This window comes from Protomyctophum bolini (assembly GCF_963924005.1).
Source record: "Protomyctophum bolini genome assembly, chromosome: 9".
NCBI classification, from domain to species: domain Eukaryota; kingdom Metazoa; phylum Chordata; class Actinopteri; order Myctophiformes; family Myctophidae; genus Protomyctophum; species Protomyctophum bolini.
Genome location: NC_137870.1, coordinates 24,883,330 through 24,903,897, shown reverse-complemented (window position 1 = coordinate 24,903,897; position 20,568 = coordinate 24,883,330). Strand labels below are relative to the sequence as shown.

General features: G+C 42.9%; 1 protein-coding gene across 1 annotated transcript; it reads right to left on the bottom strand.

Annotated features, from left to right (window-relative positions):
- Positions 1-4,674: 4,674 nt before the first annotated feature.
- On the bottom strand, positions 4,675-6,198 carry LOC308321795 (dihydrolipoyl dehydrogenase, mitochondrial-like; the record flags this gene model as incomplete). The annotated part of the gene is made up of 1 exon (XM_080772885.1): positions 4,675-6,198. The coding sequence occupies one exon, from the start codon at positions 6,196-6,198 to the stop codon at positions 4,675-4,677; it is 1,524 nt and encodes a 507-aa protein (XP_080629011.1).
- Between the last annotated feature and the right edge of the window lie 14,370 nt (positions 6,199-20,568).

Sequence of the window (20,568 nt, the reverse complement as noted above, 5' to 3'; positions counted from 1 at the left end):
TGTTTTATTCCCCATAACACGGGGAAAAAAGTTAATCTGAGCATAGATCTGCAATTATCAACATCATTACACAGTATGAATAGCTGGGAATAGTGGACATTTGTCAACATGCTTCAAACACAGACAATGATTCATTCTGACCAGTCAAGTCAAAATTGACGTATGTTGACATAACTTGACAACTGTGTGGCAGGCAGCGTTTGACAGCATTCTGGAGCAGCAATGGCTGTCAGGCTTAGACAGGCAGACTGTCTTTTGTCTGCCTATATCAACCATTTCCCTTCTTAGTTGCACATCACATACAGTACATGGAGTTAGTGTATTTAGTCCAAAGTGTTTTACAATGTGCATTATTCACCCATTGACACATCAAGGTGGAGGAAACCATGCAAGGCAACTTATTACTCACGGGAGCAGTTAGGGATTTAGTGTCTTGCTCAAGGACACTTCGACTGTTACTTATGGAGCCGGGGATTGAACCGGGAACCTTCCGTTATACTAGTGGCTGCCCCAACTATTCCTGAGCCACTGTCACACCTGTGCATGTGTGTATGTTTATGCGATGTGCTCTGCTAAGTGTGTGTGTGTGTGTGTGTGTGTGTGTGTGTGTGTGTGTGTGTGTGTGTGTGTGTGTGTGTGTGTGTGTGTGTGTGTGTGTGTGCGTGCGTGCGTGCGTGCGTATACGTGCGTGTGTAGTGTAGTCGTATGAACAGGTGAACAGATGAACAAACAGAGACCAGATGCATGGAGTTGTTGCCTGAAGGCAGTTTGTTGTAAAGTCGATAAGTGTGAAATTGATCATCAGCTGTTGGCTGCTGACTGTGTTTTATTTGCATCAACTCAATGGGAAACAAAATGAGAATGCTCATAATGACTGTACAAGGACGAAGGAAAAAAAAGAAAAAACATCCTGTTCCTTGCTTTGGAACATCGATGAAATAAGAGATTTAATCATAGAAAATCCTGTAATTTTACATATGGCTCTACAAAAATGGCTGCAACAACAGCTGTAAAAACAAAAAATCAGACCCGTCTGAACTGAGTGGTACTGTACTGTACTGTACTGTACTGTACTGTACTGTACTGTACTGTACTGTACTGTACTGTACTGTACTGTACAAGCCCTCCTCCTGGCATCCTCCCTGTGTGTGTGTGTGTGTGTGCGTGCTTGCGTCCGTCCGTGCGTGCGTGCGTCCGTCCGTGTGTGCGTGCGTGCATGTGTGTGTGTGTGTGTGTGTGTGTTTTAGTCTGCGCAACAGTGACACTTGGTGGTCAACAAATGCTATTTCCGTGCTTGGACAGACACAGGGACACGCATACATATGTAGGGACAGACATAGCTGCGCATTGATGGCAAAAATTGTATAATACGTCTTGCAATCTCAGACAGACTATTAGTCTGGAGGTGTACTGAAAATGTAGGCTATTGAACCCAGCATCCGGAAAATGGACCATTCAGCGATAAAGGGAGTAGTTTCAATGACAACAACAAATAGCAGCTGCATTTTTTTAATTCTAAATCAAAAGTTATGCTTGACAGTAACATACAGAATTGTAGATGCTGCTAGAACATTTGTTTAGTTCGCTAACATCATTGAAGCTGCTAGAACATTTGTTTAGTTCGCTAACATCATTGAAACCTTTTCAATGAATAACAGAGAAGTTCGTTTTGTTCTACTGACTAGGTTTGGCAATAGTTTGATTTACCAAATGGCCTGCAAAGAATGGTTAAATCCATTCACCTGGAAAGTCATTCTGGGCTTTGCACTGAAATGTACACAACCTAGCCATGTCCATTGAGCCTCATGTGCGTGCCTGGCTTTACAATGCTACACTCTCTCCACCTGCTGCAGCTCCTGCACCTGCTGAAGTGAAGTGGTTGATTTGCCATGCACACCATTGGCAATGTGCACGCACACACACACACACAATAGAGGGAGAATGAGAAGGATACAGTAAGGTAAGAAAAGCGAGGGGGCAGAGAACAGGAGCAGGAGGGCAAGAGATAAAATTATACAATGTTGGGTAGACACAGAAAGAGACTTCTGAGGGTGGAGCTAGGACCCCATGCTGTGATCCCCCTCACACACAAAACCACATTTCTCCCTGCCTACATCTGGTTCACCAGTTAAAATAAGACGCTTTTATCAAACCCCCAGTGTGAATAACACATAATAGTCCTGCTTTGCATTCATCTGTTGTTTTCACAGAACGAGAGAGAGAGAGAGAGAACCAGACTAACCATCACTGCGCAAAAAACATGGAAAACGGTTGTGTATATGACAGGAAACTTAACAACAAACTCAGGTAAGCGCCCGTAATGTACCCTCCCGTTAGTTCGACCATTACTAACCTTACTAACCATATCTCTAACCCTAACCTAAACATAACACAAGCACCTTAATGCATGTTCGCCAACCTTAATGCATGTCATGTTCACCAACCTTAATGCATGTCATGTTCACCAACCTTAATGCATGTCATGTTCACCAACCTTAATGCATGTCATGTTCACCAACCTTAATGCATGTCATGTTCACCAACCTTAATGCATGTCATGTTCACCAACCTTAATGCATGTCATGTTCACCAACCTTAATGCATGTCATGTTCACCAACCTTAATGCATGTCATGTTCACCAACCTTAATGCATGGTCGGACTAACGGGAGGTCGGACCACGGGAAGTCCCCGTACATCACCCCAGGGGGGATGGTACATTACGGGCGTTTACAAGCAAATTTTGCATGCTAAACTTGAGGTTTGCGGGTACATCTAGTGCCCATAATTGCCTGTTAACCCCTCTTTTCACGCAGTGCATACAGAAGATTTAAATGTGTTTTATCGAGCATAAGAAGAACGGGTTAAACTCTTGGCCTGTTGGGTGGCCTTGTGATTTCAGGGGCATTGTTGCTGGAAGCAGCTATAGGTTGTGTGAAGTTGTCAAGAGACAACCTTCACCATTATGCTAGCCTGGAACCCATTGATTCGCTGTTATATAGACTTCTACAGACTTTGACCGATTCAACATTTTTATTTAAATAATATTAGGGCTTCACTCACATTCTCTCTAGCTCTGTTTTTGAAGGAGATTAAGTGCAGCTGTCTGGCCTATATTGAGGAGATTAGTGTACTGAGCTGGAGTAGGAGTGCAAACAATGTAATATATCATATATCATGTATGAATGGGTGACTATGCGTGATCAGTTTAACTAACTTACTCCTATGAGAGAGCATCTTTGGATGAGCGGAGCTGAGATGTATTGTAGAACAGTGTTTGGGAACGGCAGCCAGTTTGGGAATGGCAGCTCACGCTGCAAAGGTACCGTATTCCTTATGTTACAATTATTTGCAATATGTTCTGTGGGTATAATGTTTGTATTGTAATTTGTTAGTAATGAAGGCAACCTGTCGTGGTTTCCACAGAGTGGGTTTTATCCGAGTAGGTTTTATTGGTAATAGGGAAATGTTCTTGTGTGTTTTAATCTGTCTCCACTTTTATTGTTAACCTTGGTATAAATTGCTCGTAATAAAGTCTATATTTTATATTTTGCATTTTCCAATAAAGATTGTATATTTTAATAATACGTCTGTGGTCCGTCTAGTGTATCTATAGCCCCTGGTTACAATATAAACATTATTATATCAGCAGGGACAAGCACTGTTTCAAAATGTTCAATGAACACATCTGACAACTTGACAAGTAAGCAGAACGTTTCCTCAACAGTCTGCAAACTCTGCATATTATTGTATAGCTGTGATTATTACTGTTTGCAAACTCTGCATAGTATTGTATAGCTGTGATTATTACTGTTTGTGAGCTATGTCCTGAATGCACCCAACCCACATCATAGGCTACTTAATCTGGGTTAAAATAAAACCACTACATACAAACACTTTGACTTTGACCCTGGTCTACGTTAAACTGCCACAACCTGCGCCATTAGCCCTGTCCCTCCTCTCTCTCTCTCTCGTTCCCTTCAGTGTATTTGCCACCAGGTATGACCTAATGGCCCCTAGAACACACACATATACGTGCCTCTAATAGATTAGAGTGAGAGAAAGAGAGAGAGAGAGAGAGAGACATCAAGACTATCTAACCAAGCTAATCTCTCCCATCCATCTCTGCCTGGAAAAGTGCCCAAATTAATGACGCAGGACATGTCTAACGAGGCTCCTTAATGAGCTAGTGAAACATGGCCCAGGCCCCTCTGGTCTGATGGCCTCTGCTCTGCTTCAGTGGTCCAGTTCAATGTGCCACACAGAAACCTAACAACAAGTCCATTCCTGTGTACTCTCTATGGACAGAGTAAAGCTAATATTTTATTTTCACTCCATTGGCCAGAATAACGATGACCTGAAGAAAAGAAAAAAAAACAGGTATTTGGAAACCTCCCCAGATCTTGACCCAAATTCAAAATCTTTTAATGAAGGTTTTAGTGAAGGTACAGCTTTGCTGAGTTGGCTGATCTGAGCGTGCCGGCAGGTTCTAGGGTCCGATCAGACATTGGTTGCTTTGCGGGCGGTAACCGGGAGCCAATGGAGGGAGCGGAGAAGGGGGGAGACATGTGAGAATTTTGGCTGGTGATACAGTTACTGTATTGTTTCACCTCTAAATGTAAGGGTTATGACCCCTTCTGAGTTCAGGTTGTACTGTAAGCAGCATGCAGTGAGCTTAACAGTTGATGGCCTTCCCAAAGGAGGCAGCCAGGTTGGCTTCCCTGAAGGCCTCCGACAGAGTTGGATGGGCATGACACACTCTGGCCACATCCTCACAGGACGCTCCATACTGCATGGCCAGCGTCGCCTCGTTGATCATCTCTCCTGCTCCGGATCCGAGGATGTGTGCGCCCAGCATCGTGTCCGTCTCCTCGTGGCTGAGAATCTTTACCATGCCGTCGGTGTCTGCGTTAGTCTTTGCTCGGCTGTTGGCGGCAAAGGGGAACTTCCCCACCCTGTATGGGACACCCTCCTCTTTAAGCTGCTCTTCCGTTTTGCCCACCCAGGCCACCTCGGGATGTGTGTATATGACGGAGGGAACACAGTTATAGTCTATGTGCACAGTATCACCCGCCATGCCCTCCACACAGATGATACCTTCATCCTCGGCCTTGTGGGCCAGCATGGGTCCTGCTATCACATCGCCAATGGCATAAATACTGGGGACTTTTGTCTGGAAGTGGCTGTTGACAGGGATGCGTCCTCTGTCGTCCAGATCGATTCCCACACTGTCCAGACCCAGGTTACTGGTGAAGGGCCGCCTGCCGACGCACACCAGCAGAACATCACATGTCACCGTCTCGCTCCTACCGCCAGCAGCGGCCTCAACAGCCACATCAATCTTGCCATCAGGCCTCTTAGTGGCTCCTGTGACCTTGGTGCTGAGCTTAAACTGCATTCCCTGCTTTTGGAGATAACGCTGGAAGTTCTTGGAGATCTCCATATCGATGCCCATGCCACCAATGTGGCCCAGGAACTCCACAGCCGTCACTTTGGAGCCTAGACGTTGCCACACTGACCCCAGCTCCACGCCGATGACTCCGGCTCCGATGACAATGAGGTGTTCAGGAACCTTCTTCAGAGACAGTGCTCCTGTCGAGGACACAATGGCTTCCTCATCGATCTCGATCCCAGGGAATGGTGTGACCTCAGAGCCGGTGGCGATGATGATGTTCTTAGTGTTGATGACTTGCTCGCTGCCATCGGCTGCTTTGGCTCTCACCTGGTTATGGCCCGTCACCTGCCCAAAACCATTCACATGTGTAACCTGGTTCTGTTTGAACAGATACGCTATGCCTCCTGTCAGGGCTTTAACTGCACTGCTCTTCTGTGACATCATCTTTTCCAGGTTCAACACGAGGCCAGATATTTCAATGCCCCTACTTTCAAAGTCCTTGCCATGTGCCAAATGGTACAGGTAGGAGTTGTTCAGAAGGGCCTTTGAAGGGATGCAACCCACATTCAAGCAGGTTCCACCCAGAGTTTCATTCTTCTCAACACAGACTGTCTTAAAGCCGAGCTGGGCAGCCTTAATGGCAGCCACATATCCTCCTGGACCAGAACCCACTACCGTGACATCAGCATCAATTGCTGCTTTGTCAGCATAGGATCTGTCTGGCAGAGCAACAGCTGGGAGTTTGCATGCAAGAAGGTGGGGCTGCCTTGCCAGACTGCAATATAACTGACTACAGCTCCGCATTTTGTGTACAAACACAACGGGAAGTGAATCTAGCCAGGGATGGCTGGGTCTTACGATCCAGGAATTGCCAGTGTACTCCAGTAGAGTATTATGTTCACAGAGTTTGTTTGATCTCTGCTGTTCTAATGATTCCTATTGCAGGGTGCAACAATTTTTGGCTAGCATGGTATCTCTCACTCTGATGGTGCCCACTAAAGCCAAGGTACCTATAGACACTTGAGTCATCAATGTGACAATGTGACACTTAAGTCATCCTTTGTATGCCCATATATAGATATCCCTGAAATTCTCCTCAAGATGATTGGTTGAAAAACTTGCACTTACATGGAGACACCCAGGAGATGTGACACGTTGTGAGCTCTCTATATTTTCACACTTTTCACCTTTCCTAGAAATCTAGTGGAGTCAAAAGTACAACAATTTGTCTTTGAATACTGGAGTGAAAGTATCCAAAAATAGTTTTGATTACTCAAGTGTACTTAAGTGCAGTCTAAACTTTGTTACTCTACTACTGTAACTGGCAAACTTTTTCACTCTGTTGCTTAAATTCACATCCCTCATCCTCCCCATCTCCCATCACAACCACCTCCCTTCCACTACAAGAACCAAACTCAGTGCAGTGGTCGGGAATGTTTTATTGTAACCTAATTCTGTGACCTGGGGTCAACGTCAATCCCCTGGAGTCGGGGCCATATCACCTACAGTACTTGTTACTTTTCATTTTCACAGTACACCTACGGTACTATAATATGTAGCTCTCCCACATACAGGCACCTGAGACTTTACTGCATACACAAACATACGCATGCACGCACGCCCCACACACACACACACACACACACACACACACCTTATTACAAGTAAGACGTGCACGCATCCGCCCCATTGATGGCAGACTGCTGGGCATGGGGGGGGGGGGGGGGGGGTCAGATCAACATGGAATTAATTCTCTACTGGCCATATATGGAGCCTGTCTTGAGTGTACAGGCTTTGATGAGGTCAGATCAACATAATGGAATGTCAGAACAGGTGAGCTCCATACAGTATATGGAGATCTAAGGGTGTACTCTTGAGTGTACAGGGTTTGATGAGGGCCAGACCTTAATTCTCGGCGGCTGCCGGGCGCGACTGCACTAATGGTGCTCACCCTATCCTGCAGCTCGCCATAGAGTGGATGGCAGGGGTTTACCAGAATTGAGTCTCTAACCCTCCTCTCTGCAAATGGCATTGTAGCTAGATGGTGAGAACCAGTATTACACACAGAGAGCTGCAGCCTTTTGGGGTGGAAGCGATTATTAGTATTTTATTAAATAATTAATGAATAAAGTTAATCAAACAAATAATTTTTAGTTCCAACTTAAGCTGGCAGGGAACAAGCTGCCCAATTCACAAAACATAACAAAAGCAAGGTTGCTCTGGTGTGGCTGCTCTGCAGCCTGCCTGAGGAATGGAGAGACCAGAACATTAACACAGCAGGTGCTTTAGTGTTTGGGGAGGACACTGGCCAGGTGTGTCCCCTTCTGCAGATTGCCAGCTCCGCCCTCCCAGTCCAGCACTGCAAAGGAATTGGGTTAAGCACGCCTGACACAGAACAGCATACACATTCCTTAAAGGTACAGGGGCCGTCACAATGTCTATGAGGAAAATGAACAGGGAATAATTTCATGGGCCCTGGTAGGGGACGGGACTGCAACGCTCTATACCCCTGTAGGGGTGTCAGGCGTAAGTAGGCCTAAGTAAGTACGGTAAGTAGAAACAGACTGGATCAAATATGACTGACTGACTATAGTAAACGATAGCCTACACGTCACCTACCCGTCAATATTGCAGAGACAGCAACAACAACATCAACAACAACTATATATATTTATGAGACCTTTTTCAAGAAACCCAATTTCATTCTCCATAGAGAAAATACTTCTGGCAACCAGGGGATGAGAGAGTAACGTCCAGACTTCTGTCCTCTATTGTACTGATCCTCCGCTTTACTGCCTTCTGTCGCAGTATTGTATTATTATTGTATTAACCTCTCCTCTCCTCTACCCAGAACAATGGCAGTTTTCCATTCTCTCAAAATTAGTCATCAGCTGATTCAATCATACACTGTACAAAAGGTTGATATCATCAGTGTCGGGCAAAAAATATGTTTGACCAAAACTGTTAATTTTCTGGTTCAATACCCACTTAAATACTCCAGAAATGTCAAAAATAGCAGAACTAAAACACAACGCATTGCATCGAGATGCCTTTCAAGCATGTGGATCTGTAGCCTGGTAAACCATCCCGGTCGCGTGAATTTAAATTATCATGTGTCTTCTGCAGATCAGACAAAATGTGGAAGAGCCAATCAGCGTCTGTCAATCACAGGGCCCTGAACCCAGACACTGATTGGCTGTTCCACTTTCTGGTTCCTACAAAACAGCCACCCAGAGCTTGGGACCAGGCTGGTCTGCAGAAGACACATGATAATGTGAATCCACTCGACCGGGAAGGTTGGTCAGGCTAGTAGATCTATGAGTTTTACTGCATTTGTGTGAGCAATTTTAAATAGACGTCCTCATACAGTAGTTGTATGACATGTGTCTGTGGACACACTTTCTTTCCTGCAGTTTAATCATCACAACTATCACAATAACATAACAACAAAACAGCTTGCATGCAATGCCAAGTTCTATATCGACACAATGCATTATAAGCCAATGTCATAGAGTTCTTTGTTCAATACTGCTCACATTGTAGTGGGTTGCTATTGTTCCAGGCACAGTGATCCCTGCCATGAATGGCTCACTGATGCATATTTAACGATCTAAACCCATGAAATGTTGATTACCCTATTTATGTATGAGTGCTTGTCATGCCGCCAATGTCAGGATGCAGCTGCATATTGTCTGTGGGGTTTATTGTATTTCAGTGTGCTTGCTACAATACACACGGCAACGAGGACCTATACATGCGTGGGTGGAGGCATCTGCATCAAACTGTTACATTATATTGAGAGAGAAGCTTAGTATGCTAGCTACAAAAAAAGAGCGTATCATAGTCTGGTTTGTCATTTCAGTGTTATTGTTTGCCAAAAGCACATCCTTTTTTTCAAACGGGTTGGGAAGCAGGGTTTGTTTTGAGTCAAAGAGGACATGGTTTTGTTACTTTAGTCAGACAGCTGTGTCCATTAGGCCTAATGTGTTAAATGAAACACATTAGATGTAGTTCAATATTTGATTTCAAGATGGATGGGTAATGTCTTTACAAATCGGGCTGTTGAATGCAGTGGTAGATAGTGGTAGACCTCAGTGTTTGTTCTGTCTTAGAAAACGGCCCTATCCACATTGACCAAACATGACATACAGTATGTCTCTTTTATCTGACCTTTTCTCTTGTGTCATGGTTTGGTTCTCTAGACGCTGACTCTGAGACCCATAGGGCAGGAGCCCATCTCCTGTTTCTGTAGCGTGAGGCAGCTTGATGTATACATGTACACCCCCTGTACATGTACATCCCATGGACATGACGCTAGTACGTATGTCTCAGGGACTTCACCCCATTCAACCCATGATGCTGAGTGCCAAGCACTAAGCAGGGACTTAACCCCATTCAACCCATGATGCTGAGTGCCAAGCACTAAGCAGGGACTTAACCCCATTCAACCCATGATGCTGAGTGCCAAGCACTAAGCAGGGACTTAACCCCATTCAACCCATGATGCTGAGTGCCAAGCACTAAGCAGGGACTTAACCCCATTCAACCCATGATGCTGAGTGCCAAGCACTAAGCAGGGACTTAACCCCATTCAACCCATGATGCTGAGTGCCAAGCACTAAGCAGGGACTTAACCCCATTCAACCCATGATGCTGAGTGCCAAGCACTAAGCAGGGACTTAACCCCATTCAACCCATGATGCTGAGTGCCAAGCACTAAGCAGGGACTTAACCCCATTCAACCCATGATGCTGAGTGCCAAGCACTAAGCAGGGACTTAACCCCATTCAACCCATGATGCTGAGTGCCAAGCACTAAGCAGGGACTTAACCCCATTCAACCCATGATGCTGAGTGCCAAGCACTAAGCAGGGACTTAACCCCATTCAACCCATGATGCTGAGTGCCAAGCACTAAGCAGGGACTTCACCCCATTCAACCCATGATGCTGAGTGCCAAGCACTAAGCAGGGACTTAACCCCATTCAACCCATGATGCTGAGTGCCAAGCACTAAGCAGGGACTTAACCCCATTCAACCCATGATGCTGAGTGCCAAGCACTAAGCAGGGACTTAACCCCATTCAACCCATGATGCTGAGTGCCAAGCACTAAGCAGGGACTTAACCCCATTCAACCCATGATGCTGAGTGCCAAGCACTAAGCAGGGACTTAACCCCATTCAACCCATGATGCTGAGTGCCAAGCACTAAGCAGGGACTTAACCCCATTCAACCCATGATGCTGAGTGCCAAGCACTAAGCAGGGACTTAACCCCATTCAACCCATGATGCTGAGTGCCAAGCACTAAGCAGGGACTTAACCCCATTCAACCCATGATGCTGAGTGCCAAGCACTAAGCAGGGACTTAACCCCATTCAACCCATGATGCTGAGTGCCAAGCACTAAGCAGGGACTTAACCCCATTCAACCCATGATGCTGAGTGCCAAGCACTAAGCAGGGACTTAACCCCATTCAACCCATGATGCTGAGTGCCAAGCACTAAGCAGGGACTTAACCCCATTCAACCCATGATGCTGAGTGCCAAGCACTAAGCAGGGACTTAACCCAATTCAACCCATGATGCTGAGTGCCAAGCACTAAGCAGGGACTTAACCCCATTCAACCCATGATGCTGAGTGCCAAGCACTAAGCAGGGACTTAACCCCATTCAACCCATGATGCTGAGTGCCAAGCACTAAGCAGGGACTTAACCCCATTCAACCCATGATGCTGAGTGCCAAGCACTAAGCAGGGACTTAACCCCATTCAACCCATGATGCTGAGTGCCAAGCACTAAGCAGGGACTTAACCCTATTCAACCCATGATGCTGAGTGCCAAGCACTAAGCAGGGACTTAACCCCATTCAACCCATGATGCTGAGTGCCAAGCACTAAGCAGGGACTTAACCCCATTCAACCCATGATGCTGAGTGCCAAGCACTAAGCAGGGACTTAACCCCATTCAACCCATGATGCTGAGTGCCAAGCACTAAGCAGGGACTTAACCCCATTCAACCCATGATGCTGAGTGCCAAGCACTAAGAAGGGAGGCACTGGGTCCCATTTTTCAGAGTTTTGTTATGGCCCGGCCAGTGATTGAACCCCGACCTTGCAGTCTCAGGGCGGACACTGAGTTGTTAATGTAAGATGAGTTCAAAATATCTTTAGATTAGTCAATCAATCAATCAATCAATCAATCAATCAATTCCTTTGTATCAGAAATTGTTCCTATACAAATAAATTATGGTTCTTCGAGGCACCTTTGCCCACTTAAACCCTAACATCCCAATGTTGGGCATATCTTTTTTTTTTAAGATAAAATATTAAAGTTAAAATATTAACTCTGAAATAGCTTTCTGCATTGGATAGTCGCTCATCTTCACACAGCTCGTCAAAATGACGTTTCTTTCTTCTTACTCTTGTATTTTCTAAGGTATTCTGAGCTCCCCATTTGTCTGCAAGCGTCTGTGCTGTTGTCTTTGCCTCATCAAAAGCATTCCTGTACTCAGACAAGACCTTTATCATATTCTCCAGCTAGTTTGAGGCCTTCTGCATTTCTATGTCTTTGGTTTGGAGTAATTTAGAGACAGCATTAACACTCTTTTTCCCAGTGAAACAATACTAGACAGACAAAGTCACTAGTCAGAGAAAGTTGATAGTCAAAGTTACTTTAAGCAACTCAACTCATATAAACCACTGTCCAAGTATCCCAAACCATTTGCCTGCATACTGTTTATAAATCAATACATTGAAACTCGGACTCAACTGATGCAAATTACAGCAATGTTGTTATTCAATTGAGCCATTTACACGTCACATCTATAACCATAAGTGTTCACTTCGTAAATGTGTGTCAATCCCCATTCTCTGCCAGAGAAATGCCTGCTGCCTCTTAAGGTTACATTATATCCTTATACTACAAACTTATACATCTTTGGGGTATTCCTGGCATCCCGGCAGGCAGACTAACATCAGTCACTTTTCCATTCACTGTAGTAGAAGCAATTGGTGCGGGGAAACCGCAGATGTGACGTCTCCGCCTACAGGAAATACATAGGCTGCGACCATGAGACCCGTTACGGAATCAGGTCCATAGGGGGAATGAATGAGGGGGAACTTATATGTATATGTACACACCATCTGCCTTCCGTGCCGCAATTAACTATAACTATAACACGTGTGTGTGTGTGTGTGTGTGTGTGTGTGTGTGTGTGTGTGTGTGTGTGTGTGTGTGTGTGTGTGTGTGTGTGTGTGTGTGTGTGTGATTGCTTTTTTGTGTCCATTGTTTTTATGTCCTTTATTCTGCCTGGGGGTAAGTCTGGCAGTGAGTGCATTTTCCTAGGATGTACACCCTATGGCCAATGTATTCCACTACCTTGTGTTTTTGAAATAAAGATGAGCCATGCACCATGCAGTGCACTGCTCCCAGCAGTCCTGTTCCTATAGCATGGGGCTCACTAGGGAAGAAAGAAAAAAAAAAAAGGTCACCTTCATACAGTGCTGTACCAACACGGGAAAATACTGAAGCAGTCTGGAAATGTACTGTAAGAGTATTAATATGCAGTGATGAAAGAAGAACTATAATCACATGTTTTGCTTAAAGGAGCATTCAGTGATTTGTGTGATGTGGAAAACCCCCCTGTCCGCCCTGGTAACAGGATGTGCACATGCACACACTACAGTGGGGGGACACGCACAACAGGCCAACAGCACACACACACAAACCAAGGCTCGATCCTGATTGGCAGAAGGCCCCTCTCTATCCTGATTGGATGACGGCTGGGCCACCTAGCCAGGGGTTTTTTGACCCCTGGGGACAGGGAGGAACTCCTTATATGGTCAGCACACTCTATAGTAGGGTGGATTATCACAACAAAACAAAAATAAGTGATATTGGAATTAAGTGAAATCACTGAATCACTATACCTTTAAGTAAAAATATCAATACTGCCATAACTCTGTTTGTTACAAGTCAAAAGTCTGGTGACCACAAGGGCGACAATTTACAATTTACAATTTAGGCATTTAGCAGACGCTCTTAATCCAGAGCGATTTACATTAAGCAAGAACAAAAGCATGGCTCACACGAAGGCACAACCTGTATATTGAGCTCATTGACGGGGGGTGTCGCTCGCTTTTATAGTGATGTGAGTTAATTATTAGAGTGGCTTGATGACTGCAGTTTGCTTTGCCTGTCAGAAGCAACCTAAGAGAAGATGTGTTGGCAGTTTCTTGAAGTAATGAGGCCATGCAATTTTAAACATAATTTCTTTTAAAGCCTGTGGGCAGAATGTCAAGGCAGCAGGAAGAAGATTTCAGATGTTGAATAATGTTCTCAAAATGTGTAGCTTGTATCGCTTGGATAAAATGGTGTCATTTGAATTGGTTTTACGTGGGCACACATATCCTGTAACTGATATGGAGGCACTGACTGATTGTTGATGTCTTTTGAAATGTCTTAGTGAATAATGAAGGAACCAAATTCATTGTAGGCTCTGGTGCATAGAAATTCTGAGCTTACTGTATGGGCTCAGATCCATGCCAATATTATCTGTGTGTTCGTAAAAGAAAATGCGTAAAAAAACAATCCGTAAAAGAAAAATGCGTAAAAAAACAATCCGTAAAAGAAAAATGCGTAAAAAAACAATCTGTAAAAGAAAAATGCGTAAAAAAACAATCTGTAAAAGAAAAATGCGTAAAAGTTACAGATGCTTTTTTTGGTTCCCCAGTGATATCACTGCCAAAATTCACATGACGGCTGAGAGCCAATCACTTACGAACAGAAAAAAAAACAACCTAAATTACGAATGCTTTTTTTGGTTCCCCAGTGATATCACTGCCAAAAATCACATGACGGCTGAGAGCCAATCACGTGAGGCCTTTTCCTCTACCCAATCAAAAAGCTCCATAAGTCTGCCTGGCAACTGAGGTTGCCATGTTTGTCTGGGGCTACGTTATAAGTATAAGTATAAGTTTATGAGTTACAAGTTTAGCTATATTATATCCATATCTTGTCTTAAAACAACCACTCAATGGCATTATTGACTAATTCATTATTTTATAATGATATATATATGATATATGATATATATATATATATATATATATATGATATATGATAGCAGCCTCATCATACTATCATCATCATCACATCATCATATCATATCATATCATATACTATAATTAGTGAATCACTGCCTGCACCAATCGCTCCCACTTTTCACACGGGGGGGCAATATCGCACAACGGGCAAGGGCTAGTATAAAATAGTAATACATAACTTAAAAATATATATTTAATCTGGGACTGGGCTTTCCTGTCTATAGGTTTAGCTATATATCCATAATATCTTGAATTAAAACAACCAGTCAATTACACAAATTCGTTATTTTAGTAGCCTAAAATAAATAAAATAAATTCAGCTATATATCCAATATCCATATGATATTAAAACAATCGGCAAATAGGCTATATCCTAATTTCTGCACACAGGCATCATTATTTTCGTTCTGACGATTAAGTAAGGCATTGTATAATTTCACCACAGGGAGACGCTGTACGTCTTGCTCACTGTCTCATGCACACACCACCCGCACCGCCCCCCCCCCCCCCCCTGCCTGAAACAGGATGTGACGTTCTCCCTCAGCTGCTGTCGGTTTGTGTAGCCTAATTTGTTTGTTCCAAGCCACTCTATGGGGGGCCTTTCCACTCTATGGGGGGCCTTTAGCCGCGAGCGAGCATGGTTCCTGACTAGATAGGTGAAGACTTCTTCTTCTTTGGCGATTTTTATCATACTAGATTGGAACGCCCATAAACGTCACATCCTGTTTCAGGCAGGGGGGGGGGGGGGGGTGCGGGTGGTGTGTGCATGAGACAGTGAGCAAGACGTACAGCGTCTCCCTGTGGTGAAATTATACAATGCCTTACTTAATCGTCAGAACGAAAATAATGATGCCTGTGTGCAGAAATTAGGATATAGCCTATTTGCCGATTGTTTTAATATCATATGGATATTGGATATATAGCTGAATTTATTTTATTTATTTTAGGCTACTAAAATAACGAATTTGTGTAATTGACTGGTTGTTTTAATTCAAGATATTATGGATATATAGCTAAACCTATAGACAGGAAAGCCCAGTCCCAGATTAAATATATATTTTTAAGTTATGTATTACTATTTTATACTAGCCCTTGCCCGTTGTGCGATATTGCCCCCCCGTGTGAAAAGTGGGAGCGATTGGTGCAGGCAGTGATTCACTAATTATAGTATATGATATGATATGATATGATGATGTGATGATGATGATAGTATGATGAGGCTGCTATCATATATATATATATATATATATATATATATATATATATATATATATATATATATATATCATATATATATCATTATAAAATAATGAATTAGTCAATAATGCCATTGAGTGGTTGTTTTAAGACAAGATATGGATATAATATAGCTAAACTTGTAACTCATAAACTTATACTTATACTTATAACGTAGCCCCAGACAAACATGGCAACCTCAGTTGCCAGGCAGACTTATGGAGCTTTTTGATTGGGTAGAGGAAAAGGCCTCACGTGATTGGCTCTCAGCCGTCATGTGATTTTTGGCAGTGATATCACTGGGGAACCAAAAAAAGCATTCGTAATTTAGGTTGTTTTTTTTTCTGTTCGTAAGTGATTGGCTCTCAGCCGTCATGTGAATTTTGGCAGTGATATCACTGGGGAACCAAAAAAAGCATCTGTAACTTTTACGCATTTTTCTTTTACAGATTGTTTTTTTACGCATTTTTCTTTTACAGATTGTTTTTTTACGCATTTTTCTTTTACGGATTGTTTTTTTACGCATTTTTCTTTTACGGATTGTTTTTTTACGCATTTTCTTTTACGAACACACAGATAATATTGGCATGGATCTGAGCCCATATTACTGACACAGGAGGGTTTGTTAGCCTGTCGACTGTAGCAAACAAACCATGTGCATTATGTTTGTTCCTAGCAATGATGTTAAAGAAGGAGTGTTTTTGCATTTCACAGTTACAAATCACAAGTGCAAAGTCTCTATAGATAATAATGAACATGGATATTGGTTCAACACTGTATCACTATCTTTTTTTCAACTTTTTTAGGAAAGACAACTGAAGAGCTACAGTGGTAGGACAGTGTCAGCAGTGTCCACTTTTATTCGGAACATATAGGCACAACCCATACAAATGTGCTGAATGCTAAAGCGTGTGTTCTTTCAAAATGAATGAATTGCATCTAAACCAGCTAACAACACAAGTTGTTGAGCAGCGGCCATTTTCTTTTTTGAGGCATACAAACATTTACAACACCACTTGTTGATTTGGGGTATGATCGATGATAACTGCATGGTGGAGCAACTTTGTGTTTGTGTCACTATGTTGTATTAAAATAATGTTAAACAGTTCATCAATACACAAATAAATTATGTTCTTTCTTTCCTTCAAAAATATTGTTATACAATAAAAACTTACATTCTATATTGATTTTGAGACTGAATACTGAAATAGGCTACATTTAGTAATAGTAACATGGAGGACTGAGTTATGTGAAACACACTAGTGAGTCCATATTCCCACGCAGTATGTGTGTTTTTTAAGCTCAGCCATTGTGGACGCCATCTTGAAAATTATGCCCTTCAAGTAGGCCTAGTTATTATTTCCTAATTGTTAGTATGTTATTTAGCACAAGAGTAACATAATCCGTTGAAAAATCTCTTCTATAAATTATTTGGGGTTTGGGGAAATTTGCCATGGTTTTTTAAATCCTTATACAGTACCTATCACCATGCCAAAATTGCTGTGCACAAAGCCACAAACTTAACAAATTCCCTCCCAGCTCTAAGCACTTCATTCTCACACACAAACACACACACACACACACACACACACACACACACACACACACACACACACACACACACACACACACACACACACACACACACACACACACACACACACACACACATGCAGTTCCAGCTTTGGCCAGTAGAGTGAGGCGGCTGCAACATTGGCCAGCCACTCTGGGGGCATTAGTCTCCTGGAAATTTCATGAACCCAGAAATCGTGGTTGGTATAAACTTTTATGATAGAAATGTTATCTATAGGCCTAATGGATGAAATTCAGCTTGGTTGCTAAAAGTTGCATGTTGAGCAATTTGAGTAATTAGCATAATAAGTGACCATTAACTTCCAATTGTGCTGACCTCATCACATTTGTGATGACGGCTATGGCTGTTTTTACCCAAGGAGTATTTTTTGTGAAAAACTAATGCTTGGAATGGATTCAGAATCATGAAAACCCCCTAGTTTGACACATCACATGATACTTAAACAATGGTGAAATTTAGATTTAGTTTTGCCTTATAGAGGGTATGTGCGTGACATCATCACCAAACCCAGTCGCTATGCAGGAATGCCTTCTGTGTGGCAAAAAACTACTTTCTGGCCTTGACAACCCATACATCCAAACAGAAAAGTAAACAATGTTAAACTCACTTTGTATGTTGCTTTGCCACTCGATGTGCCACTCGATGTGCCATTCACTTTAAGCATGCGCATACCCTCTATACAGGATGTTATTGGTATGGTCACATATTATGCTAATTACTCAAATTTCTCAACGTGCAATTTTTAGCAACAAAGTTTAATCTCATCTGCTAAGCGTATAGATGACATTTGAATCATACAGGTTTATACTAACCAACATTTCTCAGTCTAACATGGGACCTATGGGGGCTTCCAGTATACTACTTGGCTTCATTGCACTGTAGTGTGCTGGAGCTGGCCTTGGTGCTGATTCTCTGAAGGCACTGTAGTGTGCTGGAGCTGGCCTTGGTGCTGATTCTCTGAAGGCACTGTAGTGTGCTGGAGCTGGCCTTGGTGCTGATTCTCTGAAGGCACTGTAGTGTGCTGGAGCTGGCCTTGGTGCTGAATCTTTGTGGCTCGGAGAGGTTTGAAATGACCAGCATAGCACAGTCAAAAGTGACATTCATAAGTAGATGTTTCTTTGGTATTTATTAGTGTCAATGTGTGCAATGTGCACATTCGTGTGTGTGCATCCGTGTGTGTGTGTGTGTGTGTGTGTGTGTGTGTGTGTGTGTGTGTGTGTGTGTGTGTGTGTGTGTGTGTGTGTGTGTTTGTGCGTGCGTGCGTGCGTGCGTGCGTGCGTGCGTGCGTGCGTGCGTGCGTGCGTGCGTGCGTGCGTGCGCGCACACAGATCTAGGTCAGCCCTGCTCAGCGCCATTTCGATTTGCTTGTCATAAGTCATTATGAACACGGGACGCAAAAGGCTCAAGAAACCATACAATATTTATGGAACACAACAAGATCAAATAAAACTACATCCCTGCACTAATGGAGGCCAGTTACAGTGTAACTGGCTATGGGAATGGGAAGCCTGCTTCCCATATGGGGTTTAAGTGGTCCATGGCAGGTGAATATGGTAAGAAAGTTAACTAATAGCTATCACAATGACTTCTCCAGTCGATTACTTACATTAAGACTAAGGCTTTTTGTATTGCAACTTTTCTGAAATTAGATGTTTAAATATGCAAATTAGGCATTATAAGCCCTAATTTGCATACATTTTCGGGGCGATAAATCTGGAGATTAAATTATTGTTTAATTTTATTGACATTAGAGACAAAGGAAATTACAGTGGGGGTTTTAGATATCTCTAATTATCACACCACACATTCACGCATACATTTTCGTCATGTTTTTAGGAATAAAATGTGATGTAAATCAGGCTATCAACAAACTCTTCTGTAACTTCCTGCAGAATATAGTTCTGAATAAGACTGGAACGTTTGGTGTATGTGAGTGCAACTGGATATTCTTTGTTCTTCTGCCACGAATACATGCATGCGATGCCTAACAGCTCCAATGACTGACTGGCCGCATCTGTCTTGAGCAGCCTAAAGGGGCCATTCACACTGAAAGGGGCCATTCACACTGAAAGGGCCATTCACACTTGCATAGTAAACATTCTTAGATACAGAAAACATGCTTAGACATACATATAGCATAGGACGCATACTGTACTGTAGGTAATTTATTTTTATAGTTATATATTAATATAATATTAATATTGTTTGAGTACGATTGTACGATTGTTTGAGTGTGACCTAAAGTGGCACTGTTGAGCAGCGTGGCTGCGTGTGTCTCTATGTATGTCTGTTTAGCCAGCACACACACGCATGCACGCACACACACAGACACACACACACACACACACACACACACACACACACACGCACACACACTCAGTTCAGTTCAGTTCAGACACTGTACACGTCGTTTTTTAACTTTCTACTCATACACAGATTGCTACGAGGATAAAACATGCTACGAGGATAAAACCAGACTTGTTTATATCAGGGTTCTCTATTTCCAATTCATCAGAATGTTTCAAAACAGGGGGAACATGAACATGTCAAGGTCAGTGCGTGCTATATTTATCCAAGCAGTGCACGTCAGCCCTGAGAACTGGCTGATTGCTTCAGCCTGATAAACACCTGTGAGCAGTGGTGGAAAGAAATACTCAAATGTTTTACTAAAATGTATCAATACTGCAACTACTCCGTTACAAGTACAGAATTCAAAATGTACTTGAGTAAAAGTACATAAGTATTGGCATGAAAATGTACTTAAAGTATCAAAAGTAAAAGTACTCATTATGCAGAATGTCTCATTTCAAGTTTTCAAATGTATAAAAATCTTTTGAAAATAGCCGATCTACAAGCTCACACTGCGTCACATCGCGACACTTGTAGATCGGCTAATTTCAGATGGCCGAAATGTATAGGCTACTGTAGGGTTGAAGTGGTTAGTGTATGTTTTGTTATAGTAATCAAAATCTACAAAGTAACTAGTAACTAGCAACTAAAGTAGAAGTAAAAGTAGAAGTAAAAGTATTGTAAATTGTACATATTCAAGTAGAGTAGTTACTTTAGACCACTGCCTGTGACCAGATGCAGGCGGACGGAATGTGTTTTGACATTGAACTCAATTGAACTCATACTCAATGTTCAGCTGAGGTGGACACACCCCTGGTCTCTGATTGGTTGACATTGAGAGGATTTTGAGGATACATATGGAAGCTCCCTGGTTCAGTGTCACATTGTCACA